Source organism: Mus musculus, chromosome 3 (assembly GCF_000001635.26).
Source record: "Mus musculus strain C57BL/6J chromosome 3, GRCm38.p6 C57BL/6J".
NCBI classification, from domain to species: domain Eukaryota; kingdom Metazoa; phylum Chordata; class Mammalia; order Rodentia; family Muridae; genus Mus; species Mus musculus.
Window position 1 is genome coordinate 100,653,387 of NC_000069.6, and position 15,957 is coordinate 100,669,343.

Genomic DNA, 15,957 nt, shown 5'->3' on the forward strand with positions numbered 1-15,957 from the left:
CACCAACTAATCCAGCCTGATTCTACAATCTCTTACCTTTAGAACAGAGATCAGAAGGTTTAAAGCGTTACAAAAGCAGTCCTAGGTAATATGTAACCAAATGGCCATGTCTGTATTCCAACTAAAATTGGTTTTTCAAAAACAGGCAAATGAAAAGCTTTAGCCCACATGTGGTGAGCTGCCAAACCTTGCTCTCAGTCATAGTGACTGGATGGGTATATGGATCAAGTAGGATAATCAAGTCCTTTGTATTCATATTAGTCTAACAGTAGGAAGCAGAAGATTATCTTATTTAGGATCTCACAGGTTTATATAATTTAATCCTGATAACGGCTAACTCTCTCGCATCAAAGAAAAACCAAGTAATGAAAGAAAAGAGACAAATACAAATGCATTATTACAGACTTAGAATCAGCCATGCCTAATGCCCTTATTTGAAGCCATTAAACTAATAAATACTCTGTACCAGCCAGCATCAGTTCAGTGTCTTACAACCTATGTAGTTGTGAGCTACACAACAACATTTACTGTAACAGTAAACTGTGGTGTATCATTTAACAACATACCATTCATTAAACCACTTCAAAACGTGCTTTATGTAATCAAATACCAAAATTAGGCAAAAACATTATAAGAAAACTCCAGACAAATACAGACAAATTTTCTTCTAAAACAAATATTGCTGTATAAAGAAAATATGTTAACATGATTTCATGTACCCAGACATATAAGGTGAGTTTATCATTTTTTTAAAAAGTAAATAAAATTTACCATATTAACAAAAAAGTTTTTAAAAAATCAGACAAATATCTGATTTTTTTAGAAAAATATAGACAAAGCATTTCACAAAATTCAATATACATTCATGATAAAATTTTTTAAAAAACCTTTAAACTGTAATTACAAAGCAATATCCTCACACTAAGAGGCTACCCTGAAGAAACCTGAACTGACCCAGCATGCCTACCAGTTGAATATTAAGCACTTGTGCTCTAGAGTAAGCACCTAACTCAGTCTGCTGATTCTCACCATTTCTTTCAAAAAATAGTTAGCAGAAGGTCTAGCCTGTGCAGTAGGCTAAGAAACAGAAATAAAGAAAAAGGAAAAGTACCACTATTCAAAAAGGATAATTATGTAGAAGGAAAATCTGAAGTTATGTACAAAAAGTCACTAGAAACAGTAAGTCAAAGCAAGCCTGGTAAAGGAATGGGACAAGCTGTGCCCCAATGCATTGCTAAGCTAACCTCTATGGAGTCTGGCAAACTACCGAGCCTGAGCCTTAAACTCCCTTAAATGCATGTGATTATCAATCCAAATTATTACATATGTAAGAAAATATCTCAAAACATTATAATGACATCTGAAAATGGATAATGAAGGTATCTGAACAAAAAGCTGTCAAAAAAAAGTATGCTCCCAAGACAAGTATACTAAGCAGCCATTGTGTAAAACAGACCACAGTGACAGGCAAAAATTAACATGTCCACCCATCTTCACTCATCAAGGGCAAGGCTTCCAACACCAAGGCCAAGGGTGATGGCCATCAGGATGGAACATCAACTGAGCAGGATAAGGAACCACTCAAGAAACAGCCCTGGCTATGTCAATAAGGATGTTTACAGGAGGCTTCACTGAGGGGAGACCAACCCTGAAAGTGGGAGGTTCCATCCTTCCCATTCGGTTGAAACTGGGGGCGAAAGGGAGGAAAGGAAAGGGTAGAAGCCAGCTGAGTACAGGATTCACTGCTCTCTTGCTCCCTTACTGCAGATGCAACATAACTAGCCATCTCACCTTCCCTGGCGCAACAATGTCTAACTGAGCCAAAAATAGCCCGCCCACCTACCCTCCCTCCCCTTCCTTCCTTCTCCTCCTTCCTTCCCCGTCCCTTCCTTTTGTAGCTTCTGTCAAAAATGTCATGGCAGTGAGAAAAACTGACAGACTTTAAAATACATTAAAAACATATCCATCCCAGACTATATAGAGATATGTGACTGTATACATTGAATGTATTCTTGTTGATGCTGTTACACCTGACGAAGCTGCTTCACAAGCAGTAACTATAAACTCTACTCAACATTATCAAGAACCCCAATTAACACAGTTTAACTCAATTCACTAGAGTTGGTATCCTCTTAATCTGTAATTCCTAGAAATTCCTTGAAAGACTTCTGGGGCTAAATAAATTTAAAGACCTTTGAGATCAACCATTTTCTATCATTTAATCCATGAAGAATCTTTGGAAGGAACATGGTCCTAATAGCAGTACAGTTCCTTAAAACATGGCTCAAACAGCATGAATTGCTTAAAATCTCATTTATGAAAGGCTCTGCACAGCATCTGGTATAATCCATTCAAACTGAATATTTTAAATTGCTTATTCAATAAACTTATACACAGATCTTACTCCTTTATAAAACCCTGGCTTCAAAAGATCTCTAGCATGGTGAAGCCATCTAACCATCTAAACAAACTTGAGCCAATTTCAAAAACTTATATTATGATCAATAAAGAAAAAGAGAGCCCTCCAATCCTTACAGTCACACTGAGGAATGAACGGATGTACACACAACACCACAGTGTCCAGTCAGCCACAAAACTGCATGTCTCTGGATCACCAACCTCAGCTTATTACCTCTTTAATTTTGTCTCTTTTCTTCTTGATCTCCATGTCTTCTGGATCCCCACCACTGACCCCTACACGTTGTGGGACAGGGACAGGCGGCAGTACCCTGGTCTCTTTTGTCTTCATTGCTTGGGCTACTTTGTTTTTCTCTGTCTGAATTTCTGCACGGATTTCCTCTCTTGACTTTCTTAATTTTTCTTTTGCTTCTTCCAGGGCTTTCTCATGGTCAGCTCTAATCTTATTTCTCAGACGCTCTTCTTCTTCCCTGGGAAATAAAAATAAATTAAAAAAAAAAGGTCAGAGTAGTACTTAACACCTTAAAATTCTCCTACTAAACTCTAAGGCTTGTTTTCTAGTCCCCCACATTAAAAGGTAAAAATTATCGGTAGCAGAAAGTCATCTGCTCAAAGAACAGAATATATAGAAGAAAAATGTATTCTAGATGCTGAGTTAATATTTTACAATGAGAGAGGAAGCCTACAAAGAAGTTCTAATTCCACAACAGAGACCTGAGGAACTACAACCAGTAACTTGAAGGGATCCATGGAAAGAGGGCAAGGATGAGGCAAGGAGAACAAGAGGGCAGCGAGAAGGCAGAGCAAGTCAGTCAGTGGTGGTCAACAGCAGAGAGGAGACAACATGAACCCAGGACCAAGGAAAGAAAGAGACCAAGGGAAATTAGAGGTGGAAACTTTCATTTATTTAGTACAGCATATACTGCTGAAAGTACTCTACAAATGGCCAAGATTTAATAATGCAACAATTCCCAACTGAGGAAGACTAATTAAAACTCTCTTCAGCTTTTTTTAAAAATAAAAGTTCTAATTTAGTTAGTGGTGAATACAGTGTTTCTTATTCTAAATAATTGAGAGCACAAGTGTTTCAGATTTCAATTCATCGCACGCGCGCAAGAAGAACAATGCTACCTTACCAAAAATAACAGAGAATTGTGCCTGCCCAATGTTATACATCATAATCCACCCACGCCACCCAAATCTTTCCCACCTGCCCACATAATCCTAATTTCATAAATAAGAAAAAGGGGGTCTACCAGGAAATATTTTTCTCTGTGGATTAAGAAATGGACAACTGAAAAAGAAAAAACCTGCCATTTGGCTGCTAAGTCCAAACTGACCCAACTATTCATCCTTCTCTTCAAACAGCTACAACCATGAGACAATCAGCATGAGAACAAACTGCCACCATGGACCAAAGAGAGAAGAAAAAGGGAGATCCTGCTGGAGCCCTCAACTACCTGCCCCAGATTTCAGACTCTGTGGAGTTCCTCCCACTTAGGTGTTCTGCCACTTTCAGTTAAGTCTCCCCAACTTACTCTATGCAAGCACAGGCATACACATAGGTTCAGAAAAGCAAAGGGCTTAATGGTTCTTTCAAGGGCAGTTTCTGTCTTCCTGACAAGTACTAGAGTCTGAAGAAGGAAACCAGGGGCTAACACGGTGTTTGCAAAGGCTTACAGGCATAACTGTAAAGCATCGTCCCCCCCACCCCCAAACCTCTGCAAACAGGCTGATTAGTGCAAATTATACAGTAATCTAGAGTCAGCGCTGAAGTGGATGGCATGGGATACAGAATATATCCCATCTGTCTTTTCAAAGCTTCTCAACGAATCAAGACCATTTTACAGGGCCTGAGCTTTGTGAAAGAAATGTCTAACACATTTCTAAAACTTACTTCGTGACAATCTCCTTATCACTTTAGTCTTCAGAGCCCTTTTAGCAAGACAGAACACACTAACCAAGGACATCTCTTTGACTCTGCAATCAGTGAGGCCTGTGGCATCTTCATTAGCAGGGTGACAATAAACACATATCACCTCTCTGAGCCTCCTTTTCTCAGTATGACAGAAGGCCTCTGCCAAGCACACATGATTACTGGAAGAGATGAGAGACCCCTTGGCTGAGAGTCAGTAAAGTTCTGAAGTGGTTCCTTCATCCCTTCATGCCCTACCCTTCTCATTACTCCACATTCCCCACACATAGCCATATACAGAGCTAAGTAATGACTAGGCTACATTGTCACTGTCCTTTGGGACCTGCACTCTTATACCTTTTCAGCTTCTCTAAAGAGGAAGAAAGCAACAAATTCTGGAAAAGACAGTGAAAATTTAAAAGGCATCAAATTATTCTAAGACAAGGCCTACATCTTTAAAGGCAAAAGTATCCATAAGTTATTTCTGGGTCTTCAATTCTATTCCATTGACCAATGTGTCTGTCTCGGTACCAATACCATGCAGTGTTTATCACTATTGCTCTGTAGTACAGCTTGAGGTCAGGGATGGTGATTCCCCCAGAAGTTCTTTTATTATTAAGAACTGTTTTCGATATCCTAGGTTTTCTGTTTTTCCATATGAAATTGAGAATTGCTCTTTCCATGTCTTTGAAGAATTGTGTTGAAGTTTTGATGGAGACAGTGTTGAATCTGTAGATTGCTTTTGGTAGGACGTCCATTTTTACTATGTTAATCCTAACAATCCATGAGCATGGGACCTCTCTCCAATTTCTAAGGTCTTCTTCATTTTCTTTCTTGAGAGACTTGAAGTTCTTGTCATATAGATCTTTCACTTGTTTAGAGTTACCCCCAAGATATTTTAAATTATTTGTGACTATTGTGAAGGGTGTTGTTTCCCTATTTTCTTTCTCAGCCCATTTGTCATTTGTAAAAAGGAAGGTTACTGAGTTGAGTTAATTCTATATCCATCCACTTTGCTGAAGTTGTTTATCAGCTATAGAAGTTCTCTGGTAGAATTTTAAGGGTCGCTTATGTATACTGTCATATCATCTGCAAATAGTGACACCTTGACTTCTTCTTTGCCAATTTGTATCCCCTCCATCTCCTTTTGTTGTCTTATTGCTCTAGCTAACTTGATCTTTGACAAGGAAGCCAAAAATATACAATGGAAAAAAGAAAGCATCTTCAATAAATGGTGCTGGTCTAACTGGCAGTCAATATGTAGAAAAATGAAAATAGATCCATATTTGTCACCGTGCACAAAGCTCAAGTCCAAGTGAATCAAGGACCTCAACATAAAACCAGATACACTGAATCTCATAGAAGAGAAAGTGGGAAAGAGTCTCAAACTCACTGGCACAGAGTTGGGGGGTGGGGAAGCACACGTAGAAGAATTTCCTAAACAGAACACCAATGGCTCAGGCTCTAAGATCAAGAATTGATAAATGAGAACCTCATGAAACTATAAAGCAAAGGACATAGTCAATAAGACAAATTAGCAACCTACAGATTGGGAAAAAATCTTCACTAACCCCACATCTGATAGAGGGCTAATATCCAAATATATAAAGAACTCAAGAAACTAACCTCCAAAAAAACCAAACAACTCAATCAAAAAAATGGGGTATAGAACTAAACAGAGAATTCACAATAGAGGAATGGCTGGGAAGCACTTAAAGAAATGTTTAAAGTCCTTAGTCATCAGGGAAATGCAAATCAAAACTATGTGCACCTGCGATTCCACCTTTTACCAATCAGAATGGCTAAGATCAATAACTCAGGTGACAGCACGTATTGGCAAGGATGTGGAGAAAGAGGAACACTCCTCCATTGCTGATGGGATTGCAAACTGGTACAACCACTCTGGAATTAATCTGGAGGTTCCTCAGAAAATTGGAGATAGTTCTACCTGAAGACCCAACTATACCACTCTTGGGCATATACACAAAAGATGCCCCACCATGCCACAGGGGCACATGTTTCACCATGTTCATAGCAGCCTTATCTATGATAGCCAGAAGCTAGAAACAACCCAGATGTTCCACAATGGAAGAATGGATACAGAAAATGTGGTTCATTTACACAATGGAATTCTATTCAGCTATTAAGAGTGAGGACATCATGAGTTTTGCAGGCAAACTGATGGAACTAGAGAATATCATCCTGAGTGAGGTAACTCAGACCCAAAAGGAGATGCATGGTATGTACTCACTAATATGTGGATATTAGCCAAAAAAGTACAGAAAACCTACGGTACAATCCACAGAACTCAAGAAGGTTAACAAGCCAAAGGGCCCAAGTGAGGATACTTCAATCCCACATGGGAGAAGAAAGCAATCACAGGAGGAAGAGAGAGGAAGGGACCTGGGTGGGAGAGGGGAGGAGGAGGGGAAAAGGGAACATGAGCAAGTACTGGGGGTGGGGGGTGGAGGGACAGGAGAGAAGCCCTGATGGCCAGCAGAATGAATGGAAATGTGCAACCTAGGGGGTGAGAAGTTGGTAGACACTCTAGAATGTACCAGAGACCTGTGACATGAGAGATTCTCAGGACTCAAAGGGACGGACCTTAGATGAAATGCCCAACAGTGGGGAGAGTCCACCTCCAGTAGAAAGGGAGAGCATCCTGATGATAACAGACTAAATCACTGAACCTGTAAGCCAGCCCCAATTAAATGTTCCTTATTTTAAAAAAAGAAGAAGAAGAAGAAGAAGAAGAAGAAGAAGAAGAAGAAGAAGAAGAAGAAGAAGAAGAAGAAGAAGAAAGAAGGGAGGGAGGGAGGGAGGGAGGGAGGGAGGGAGGGAGGGAGGGAGGGAGGGAGGGAGGACATCAAGTGGAGGGATGGGGTTGCCATTCCACAGTCAAAAACTCTGACCCAAAATTGTTCCTGTCTAAAAGAACTGCAGGAACAAAAATGGAGAAGAGACTGAGGGAAAGGAGGTCTACTGACTGTCCCAACTTCGGATCTATCTCAAGGGGAAGCTCCAAGGCCTAACACTATTACTGACTGTCTTAATTAGGGTTTTACAGCTGTGAAGAGACACCATGACCAAGGCAATGACTCTTTTTTTTTTCCCATTTTTATTAGGTATTTAGCTCATTTACATTTCCAATGCTATACCAACAGTCCCCCATACCCACCCACCCCCACTCCCCTACCCACCCACTCCCCCTTTTTGGCCCTGGCGTTCCCCTGTACTGGGGCATATAAAGTTTGCGTGTTCAATGGGCCTCTCTTTCCAGTGATGGCCGACTAGGCCATCTTTTGATACATATGCAGCTAGAGTCAAGAGCTCCGGGGTACTGGTTAGTTCCTAATGTTCCACCAAAGCAATGACTCTTATAAGGACGACGTTTAATTGGGGCTGGCTTACAGGTTCAGAGGTTCAGTCCATTATCATCAAGGTACGAGCATGGCAGCATCTAGGCAGGCATGTTGCAGGAGATAAGAGTTCTATATCTTCATCTGAAGGCTGCTAGAAGACTGACTTCCAGGCAGTTAGGACTAGGGTCTTAAAGCCCACACCTACAGTGACACACCTATTCCAACAAGGCCACACAATAGTGCCACTCCCTGGCCCAAGAATATACAACAATCCCACTGTTTGCTTACAGATGGGAGCCTAGCATGGTTGTCCTCTGAGAGACCCAACAAGCAGCTGAGAAAGACACAGATTCAATCACTGGACTGAAGTCGGGGACCCCTGTGATTGAATTAGGGAAAGGCTGGAAGAAACTGAAGAGGACGGTGACCCCATAGGAAGACTAGCAGCAGTCTCAACTAACACGGACCCCTGAGATCTCTCAGACACTGAGCCACCAACCAGGCAGCATACACTAGCTAGTCATTGGACCAGCCCCTGACACATCCACAGCAGAGGGCTGTCTGGTCTGGCCTCTGGGAGAGAAGATGCACCTAACCCACGAGAGACTAGAGGCTGGGAAGTGTGATTAAATATCTTTTCTAATAAGACAAAAAAAAAAACTATTATGTTCAGAGATTTTGGTTTCTGTTCAAATCTGTCATGGAAAGCTTACCACAACAGGCAGGTAACATAGGCTCAAAAAGAAATAAAGCAAAAAAGTTCCAAGTCCTAGCCAAAGTGCTGAGATAGTCAAAGGGCTATCTATAACAATTCTTTAAAGCAAGCAACTTGCCAAATTCATCCTCAAACCCATGTTAAAACTCATGTGGTACAGAACATCTAGCTGTAATAATATTGTCATGTAATATAGTAATAATAGCTCCCAACATTTTACTTTATTAGCTAAATGCTAGATTCAATTGCTCAACCACAAGTGAAGTACATTTGAAAGCAACATGTGGGAACTGACAATTTACATAATTTTTATAATTAGTTTTAAAAATAAAATTTGAACTCCTTAGATTTTAGCATTTTAGAGAAAAGCATTAGAAAAAGGCTAACACATCATAACTGGATTTCATTCTGAAATATTAAGAGCTTTAGAAAATTCTACCAATAAAATTTGTCCACTAGTAGATCAAAGAAATAAAACCAAATCATCCATTAGAAGTGAACAAAAAAATAAAATTCAATATCCATTTATGATGGCTATACCTCATATCAAAGCAGAAAAAGAGAAAACAACCAAATAAAAGATACTTTCCAAAGGCAAATATAACTCTTGTCACTCAATATAATCATTCCTAAACTACAAAAGCAATTCCTTCAAGATGAGCGAACAAGATGCTATCACAGCTTCTACCTGACTGCAGTGGGAAACTGTCAGCAGCAAAAAAATAAACAGATGAAAGGAAGAAAGAAAGAATAGAAGGAAGGAAAAAGAGTTTTGTCCCAGCAGGCACAAGTCTACAGGAACCTACAAAACTAAGAGTGCAACAAGGAGGGGCCGCCAGCCCGTGCTCAGGAAACACTCTCTTTCCAGCACAGCCCCTGCTCCCATCTTTCTAGACTCCAAGCCTTGCAACGTCCACTTCATGGCCTCATCTATGGTAATATCATGTTTATGTCCACAGGTGAGCTTGGTTATGTCTATTATTTTCTTGCTAAGATTAACAGCCTTAAAATTTTTAAATTATCTATGAAACAGCCTTTTTCAGGCATCTTGTTTTAATAATATTAGAGGAAAATTTCATAGAATGTAGGAAAAATTTTAAAAATAGCTAAGTTATGTAAATTGCTACTAATGTACAATACAGAGCAAGAATTGGTTTAGTAAATGACTAGAGGACAACTAGCAACTGGTAAAGAAAACAGTGAAACAACACAACTGAAATCTTATACAATTTAATGCAACATGCCTGCAGAAAATTAAGATCTTCTAAAAAGAAAATGCCTCACCTTCAAGGCCATGACAGAAGGACCTCTCAAACTCAGAGGTCGCCAGGATATAATGGTGCCAACTATTATAAGGGAGTTATTCACAATTCAGTCTAAGATGATTCTCAGTAGCAAATGGATGTACTCTATCTGCACAGAATAGCACTCTTACATGAACAACAAAGAACTTTCTGTACACTATTATGGTAAGCCAAATCATGTACTTTCTAGTATACTGATTATGTTAAGAATCGGAGAACAAACCGTACCACTGGGACTCCCCATTCCTTAAGAGTGAGCCCTCTGCTTCAGACATATTAATGGAGAAGTCTAACTGTCTCAATACAAGCAATGCATCAGCCACGTGAAAAAGACTTGAGATTTGAAGCCAAGCACTGAGAAATCCACTGAGGCCCAAGCATCAAAGCCAATCTATCACCAGGCTTCCCAGGCTCCAAAGCACTGGTTGCTACATGATGATGCAGCCCATGACCATCAACACAAACTCACTGTCTTTCCTCAGGTACACATCACCAATTTGGCTGTTAACTCTTTTCTGCTTATATAATGAGCACTTACTGATCAGTCTAACATGAGTCTTAATAGGATTTCATCTTAATAATAATTTTAGTTCAAATGAATGGTTACAACTCACTAAATTCAATGATAATCAGCCAGCATGCCCCAAAAGTAAAGAGTAATTTTAATAGGCTCTGGGAACACACACACACACACACACACACACACACACACACAGAGAGAGGGGGGGGAGGGGATAGAGAGGAGAGAAAGAGAGAGGATTTGCTGATAGGAGCAAATCAAATGTGTAAACGGAGTATGTACACAATGAGTAAATCACAACAGAGGAAACAGGACACAACAACTGTTACAGAAAATGTAAGCCACACATGGAAAATATAACTATATGTTAACAATACAGAGTATGACCTGAAAACAGATTTGCATATAGGCAGAGAAAGATGTGATTGTCAAATAGAAATTAAAAGAATGGGACTCTGCCAGGCTGAACAAGAAAGTAGAGTGTATGATGGCACAAAAGAAGGGCACAACATACTAGACAAAGTTCTTTGTCTATTAAAGTCAAGAAAGCAAACCATATGGGCTAGAAGAGAACACACCAGTAGGACAGACAGACTGAGCTTAACAAGAAAATGGGTGGGGGTGAGGGTAGGGGTAGGGATGGCAAAAGCATGAATAGCAGTTACATAAATCCTGATTACAAGAGGAAGATACTAAAGAACTTCAATTTGAAACAACACAACTGCACTTTAGTCTTAGAAGACGCTGTCAGGATTGACTAAGAGAAAAAACAGAGACTGGAAAAGGAACTAGAAGATCAAAGACACCACACAGATGAAGGGGGGTGTGCTAAATTAGATTTGAAGTAAAAGCTCTAAATATTAGAGATTTTAGAAGGTCAGAACAAAGGGACTGGAAAGATGGCTAAGTGGTTAAGAGCTCTTACTGTTCTTCTAGAAGACCCAAGTTCAGATCCAAGCACCCATGTCTGTCAGCTCACTACTACCTCTAACTCCAGCTCCAAGGAATACAATGCTCTCCTCACACACGTAAGTTCATACCCACACACAGACACAGTTATCTTTTTATCTTAAAAAGAGAAAAATCAATAAATTTGGGTGAATAAATATGAAAAGGGAAAGAAAAGGTTTTATCTTAAAAAGGTAGAATAAATAAATTTGGGTAAATAAATAAGAGAAGGAAGTTAAAAGTGGTATTTTTCTGTAGTGACTTGAAAGAAAGGAATAGCATTAATTAATACAGAGAGTAAAGAAGGGAGGGGGTGGTGAGATGGCTCTGTTGGTAAAGACCCTGGCATACAAGCAATGAGGACTTGAGTTCACTCCTCAACTCATGCCTCAAGAAACAAAAAGCAAGCAAACAAACATACAAAAACATATCTCACATCACACGGAACCTTAGGTGCCATGATGCATGCCTGTAATCTTGGCAAAATCTCATTGAAGGTCTGGAGAGGTGGCTCAGAGGTTAAGAGCACTGACTGTTCTTCTAGAGGTCCTGAGTTCAAGTCCCAGCAATCACATGGTGGCTCCCAACCATCTGTAATGGAGTCCGATGCCCTCTTCTGGTGTGTCAGAAGACAGCAGGTGTACTCAGTGGGAAAAGGAAAGAAAAAAAAAAAAAAAAAGGCATGTGCTTCCATGCCCTGCTTTATAAAAACAAACAACAAACAAACAAAATAAACAAAGCTCAATGCACACCTCTAAGAGCAGTCCAGGTATGGTGGAAACAAGAGGACCCTGGAGCCAGCTGCTCTTGTCAAATGTGTCGGCTCCAGGCTCAGTAAAAGATTGTCTCAAAATAAATCAATAAATAAGGTAGAGAGCAAGAGGAGACACTGACATCTACTTCTGGCCTTCCCATGCATGCACAGACACATGTATGTGCACATGCACAGTCATACACACACAGAAGAAACTGATAAAAGGAAAGAGTGAGAAAGATAAGTATGACTTGAGTCATGCTAAGTCAAAGGTCAACAAAGCACAGAATTCAGCTACCTAAGGGTGGACAGGTAGATTTGGAAGTCATCACTTAAAGGAGACAGTTCAAGCTCCCACCTAACTCTACATGAGTATTATAGCTTTAATATAAAATGAACCACATACACAATCTCACATATTAAAGCGTAGGTCCTCAGCTAGTGGCATTATTTTGGGAGGTTCTGACATTTTCAGGTGTTGACCCCTAACTCCACTGAAGCAGGTTCTGGTAGGCATACTGTCCCTGCCCCGTTCCTTCCTGCCGTGTCACCATGATGTAGACTGCTCTGCTTCACCATGTCCTCCACACCACAATGGACTGACACTTCTGCATCTGTGAACCAAAATAATTCCTGGCATTCTGTCAGTGAACAGCCTAAATGGGTACACTTTTATATCCCAATAGCAAGGCATGATGATGTATGCCTATAATCTCAGCACTTGGGAAGCAGAGGCAAGTAGAGTATGCATTTGAGGTTAGCCTGGGCCACATAGTGAGCTCTAGATCAGCCTAAGCTGCCAAGACCCTATCGCAAAAGCAAATAAATACATGGCAGGATGGCTTCTTCCTAATGTGCAGCAGCTCCATCGACATCACACAGTGCATCTCAGAATAAGGATAAAGATTGTTTCATTCTGTGCACACAACTCACAGCTCAGTGCACAGTCCAGTGCTTTGGAGTCCACTGCAACCTTACTGCTCATCCAACTGCACTTTTCATCTCCTCTGACCCAGGACTCAGAAGGTATCCGTTCCCAGACATTGGGAGATTATCCAGTACCATCATGTTACCAAGGTGTTTTGCTTTCACTGAGGCTAAGAGCATACTTCATATGACCCAAGTCCTTTTATTATAGCCAAAAAAAGATCTATACTGATACAGCTACATCTGCATTTAACAGAATGTACATTTTGCAATTATTGGGTAGTGTCTTAGTTAGGGTTTTACTGCTGTAAACAGACACCATGACCAAGGCAAGTCTTATAAAAACATTTAATTGGGGCTGGCTTACAGGTTCAAGGTTCAGTCCATTATCATCAAGGTGGGAGCATGGCAGCATCCAGGCAGGCATGGCACAGGAGGAGCTGAGAGTTCTACATCTTCATCCAAAGGCTGCTAGTGGAAGACTGACTTCCAGGCAACTAGGATGAGGATCTTAAGCCCACACCCACAGTGACACATCTATTCTAACCGGGTCACACCTATTGGAACAAGGTCACACCTCCAAATGATGCCACTCCCCGGTTCAAGAATATACAAATCGCCAGGTGTGGTGGCGCACACCTTTAATCCCAGCACTCGGGAGGCAGAGGCAGGCGGATTTCTGAGTTCGAGGCCAGCCTGGTCTTCAAAGTGAGGTCCAGGACAGCCAGGGCTATACAGAGAAACCCTGTCTCGAAAAACCAAAAAAAAAAAAAAAAAAAAAAAAAAGAAAGAAAGAAAAGAAAAAGAAAAAGAAAAAGAAAAAGAAAAAGAAAAAGAAAAAGAAAAAGAAAAAGAAAAAGAAAAAGAAAAAAAGAATATACAAATGTCAAGTCAAGTTGGTTTTATGTCCCTACATTTCTCTTAGTTACTGGGTGAAAGGCACTGAAATCATAACAAGTTTCCAATGTTAGAAATGACAGGTACAACAGCTATCTTTCATACACACACACAAATAACATCAGTTAGGATGACTTCACTGAAGACTTCTACCAAGGACTTAGGGCAAAATTACTATCAGCTCCACAGACGCTTTTGGGAAACTAAAGGAGAAAAACTTAATTCATTTTATGAGGCCAGTATTACTTTAACACTAGAATCAGATAAAAAGCAGTAAATAAATAAAACTAGTGACCACTGTATCTCATGAACAGAGAAAACCACTTGTAGGATTCAATAGTATACAATGACCAAATGTTAGTAAGCATTCAAAAAACAAAGCACGAGACCAGAGAGATGGCTCCATAGGTAAAGGCTTCTAATAGCCACGCTTGAAGAGCTCAGGTTGATCCCTGAGACTCACATGATCGAAGACGACGACCAAACTATAAGTTGTTCTCTGACCAAACATTTGCACACACACAGGCACACATGCATACACACACCCCCACATACACATACATATATACCCGTACATACCTGCATACCCATACACACATGCATACACATGTGTGCATGCAGGGAGACATACAAAATTAATAAAGCAAAGGAAAACTACATTAGACTTAAAGGAATGAGTATATCATGAAGAGATATAGCTGGATGAAGTCATAGCTGGATGGAACACAAGGAATATAAGAACTTGGCCACGAAGCCTACAATTACTATATACCATTAAGCACTCACAACCAAGGCACTTTTAGAAATCTAGGAAGAGATCTGGAATGCAGCAAGACACCCATCTCCATACCCTGTTCTGCAAGGTTATGTCTAAGCTGAGAACCAACATGCACAACAAACAAGGCCTATCCCATTAGTTTCTCCTAAGAAGTCCTCCTGCTCGTCTACCTGGAAAGCAATCTTTACCTGAAGAATATTCATGACTTTATAGGTAAATTCTACTGAGCAGCCAAAGAATTGACATTAATCCTTAAACTCTTCAGAGAGGAAAATACTTCCTCACTCGTTCTATGAGGTTAGTCTTACCCTGAAAACCAAGAAAAACAAAGACATCACAAGAAAATACAATGACACAAATATCCCCTAGAAATGCAGGTGTAGGGCTGGTGAGATGGCTCAGTGGGTTAGAGCACCCGACTGCTCTTCCGAAGTCCAGAGTTCAAATCCCAGCAACCACATGATGGCTCACAACCATCCGTAACGAGATCTGACTCCCTCTTCTGGAGTGTCTGAAGATAGCTACAATGTACTTACATATAATAAATAAATAAAATAAAATAAAAAAAAAAGAAGAAATGCAGGTGTAGAAATCCCCAACAAAATTCTAGCAAACTGAATCCTATATCATATTTAAAGGATTATACATAACAAACAAGTGGAGCTTATTCCAGTAATGCAAAAACAGTTGAAGAAAAATCAATGAAGACATGTGACAAAATGCAACACTCTTTATAATAAAGTACTCAACCAACTAGAAAAAGATGCAAACTTCAACATGAAGCCCCAGCTACAGCACTCAATGGAGATGCTATCAGCACTACAGTGTATGCTCAGATAAAATTTCAGCAAGAAAACCAAATAAAAAGCATGCAAAACTGAACAGAAGTAAAACTAAGACTCTTCACAGATGACATGAGTGTGTGTATACCTGAAATGACAGAATACCTACAAAATGACTACTATACCTAATATCCTCTTTCACAGTGACACAGTGCAGGCCACCTGTTCAGGGATGACCACCAGTAGTGGGCTGGGCTACATCAATTAGTAATGGCCATAGGCCACTCCAATGGAGGCCATTCCTCATTTGAGGTTTTCTCTTCCCAGGTAAGTCTAGTTTGTGTCAGGCTCACAAAACTCACCAGCACGGTGCCCATAGCAAGAAGAAATATTCAACACACTTAACAAAAGAACTCTCTATGTGAGAACGTATAATTTCTACAAATGTGAAAGAAAAAGGCAAAAAACAATTTTTTAAGAAAAGTCAACATAGTTAAGTGTATTAGCACACATCCGTCATCCCAGAGACAGGAGGCTGAAGCTAAAGAATGCCTTCGCTGAGCCCAGAAGTTCCAAAGCAGCCAGGCCACAAAGAGATACCTTCTCAAACACAAAAGGAGAGAGAGGGTGTCCAAGA

General features: G+C 40.2%; 1 protein-coding gene across 1 annotated transcript in view; it reads right to left on the reverse strand.

Moving 5' to 3' along the window:
• The window catches only part of Man1a2 (mannosidase, alpha, class 1A, member 2), a 123,271-nt gene that overhangs the window by 91,184 nt on the left and 16,130 nt on the right, over positions 1-15,957 (reverse strand). The window contains exon 2 of the mRNA NM_010763.2: positions 2,633-2,888. Coding sequence (NP_034893.1) covers positions 2,633-2,888 — 256 coding nt within the window. The remainder of the gene's footprint in view (positions 1-2,632; positions 2,889-15,957) is intronic.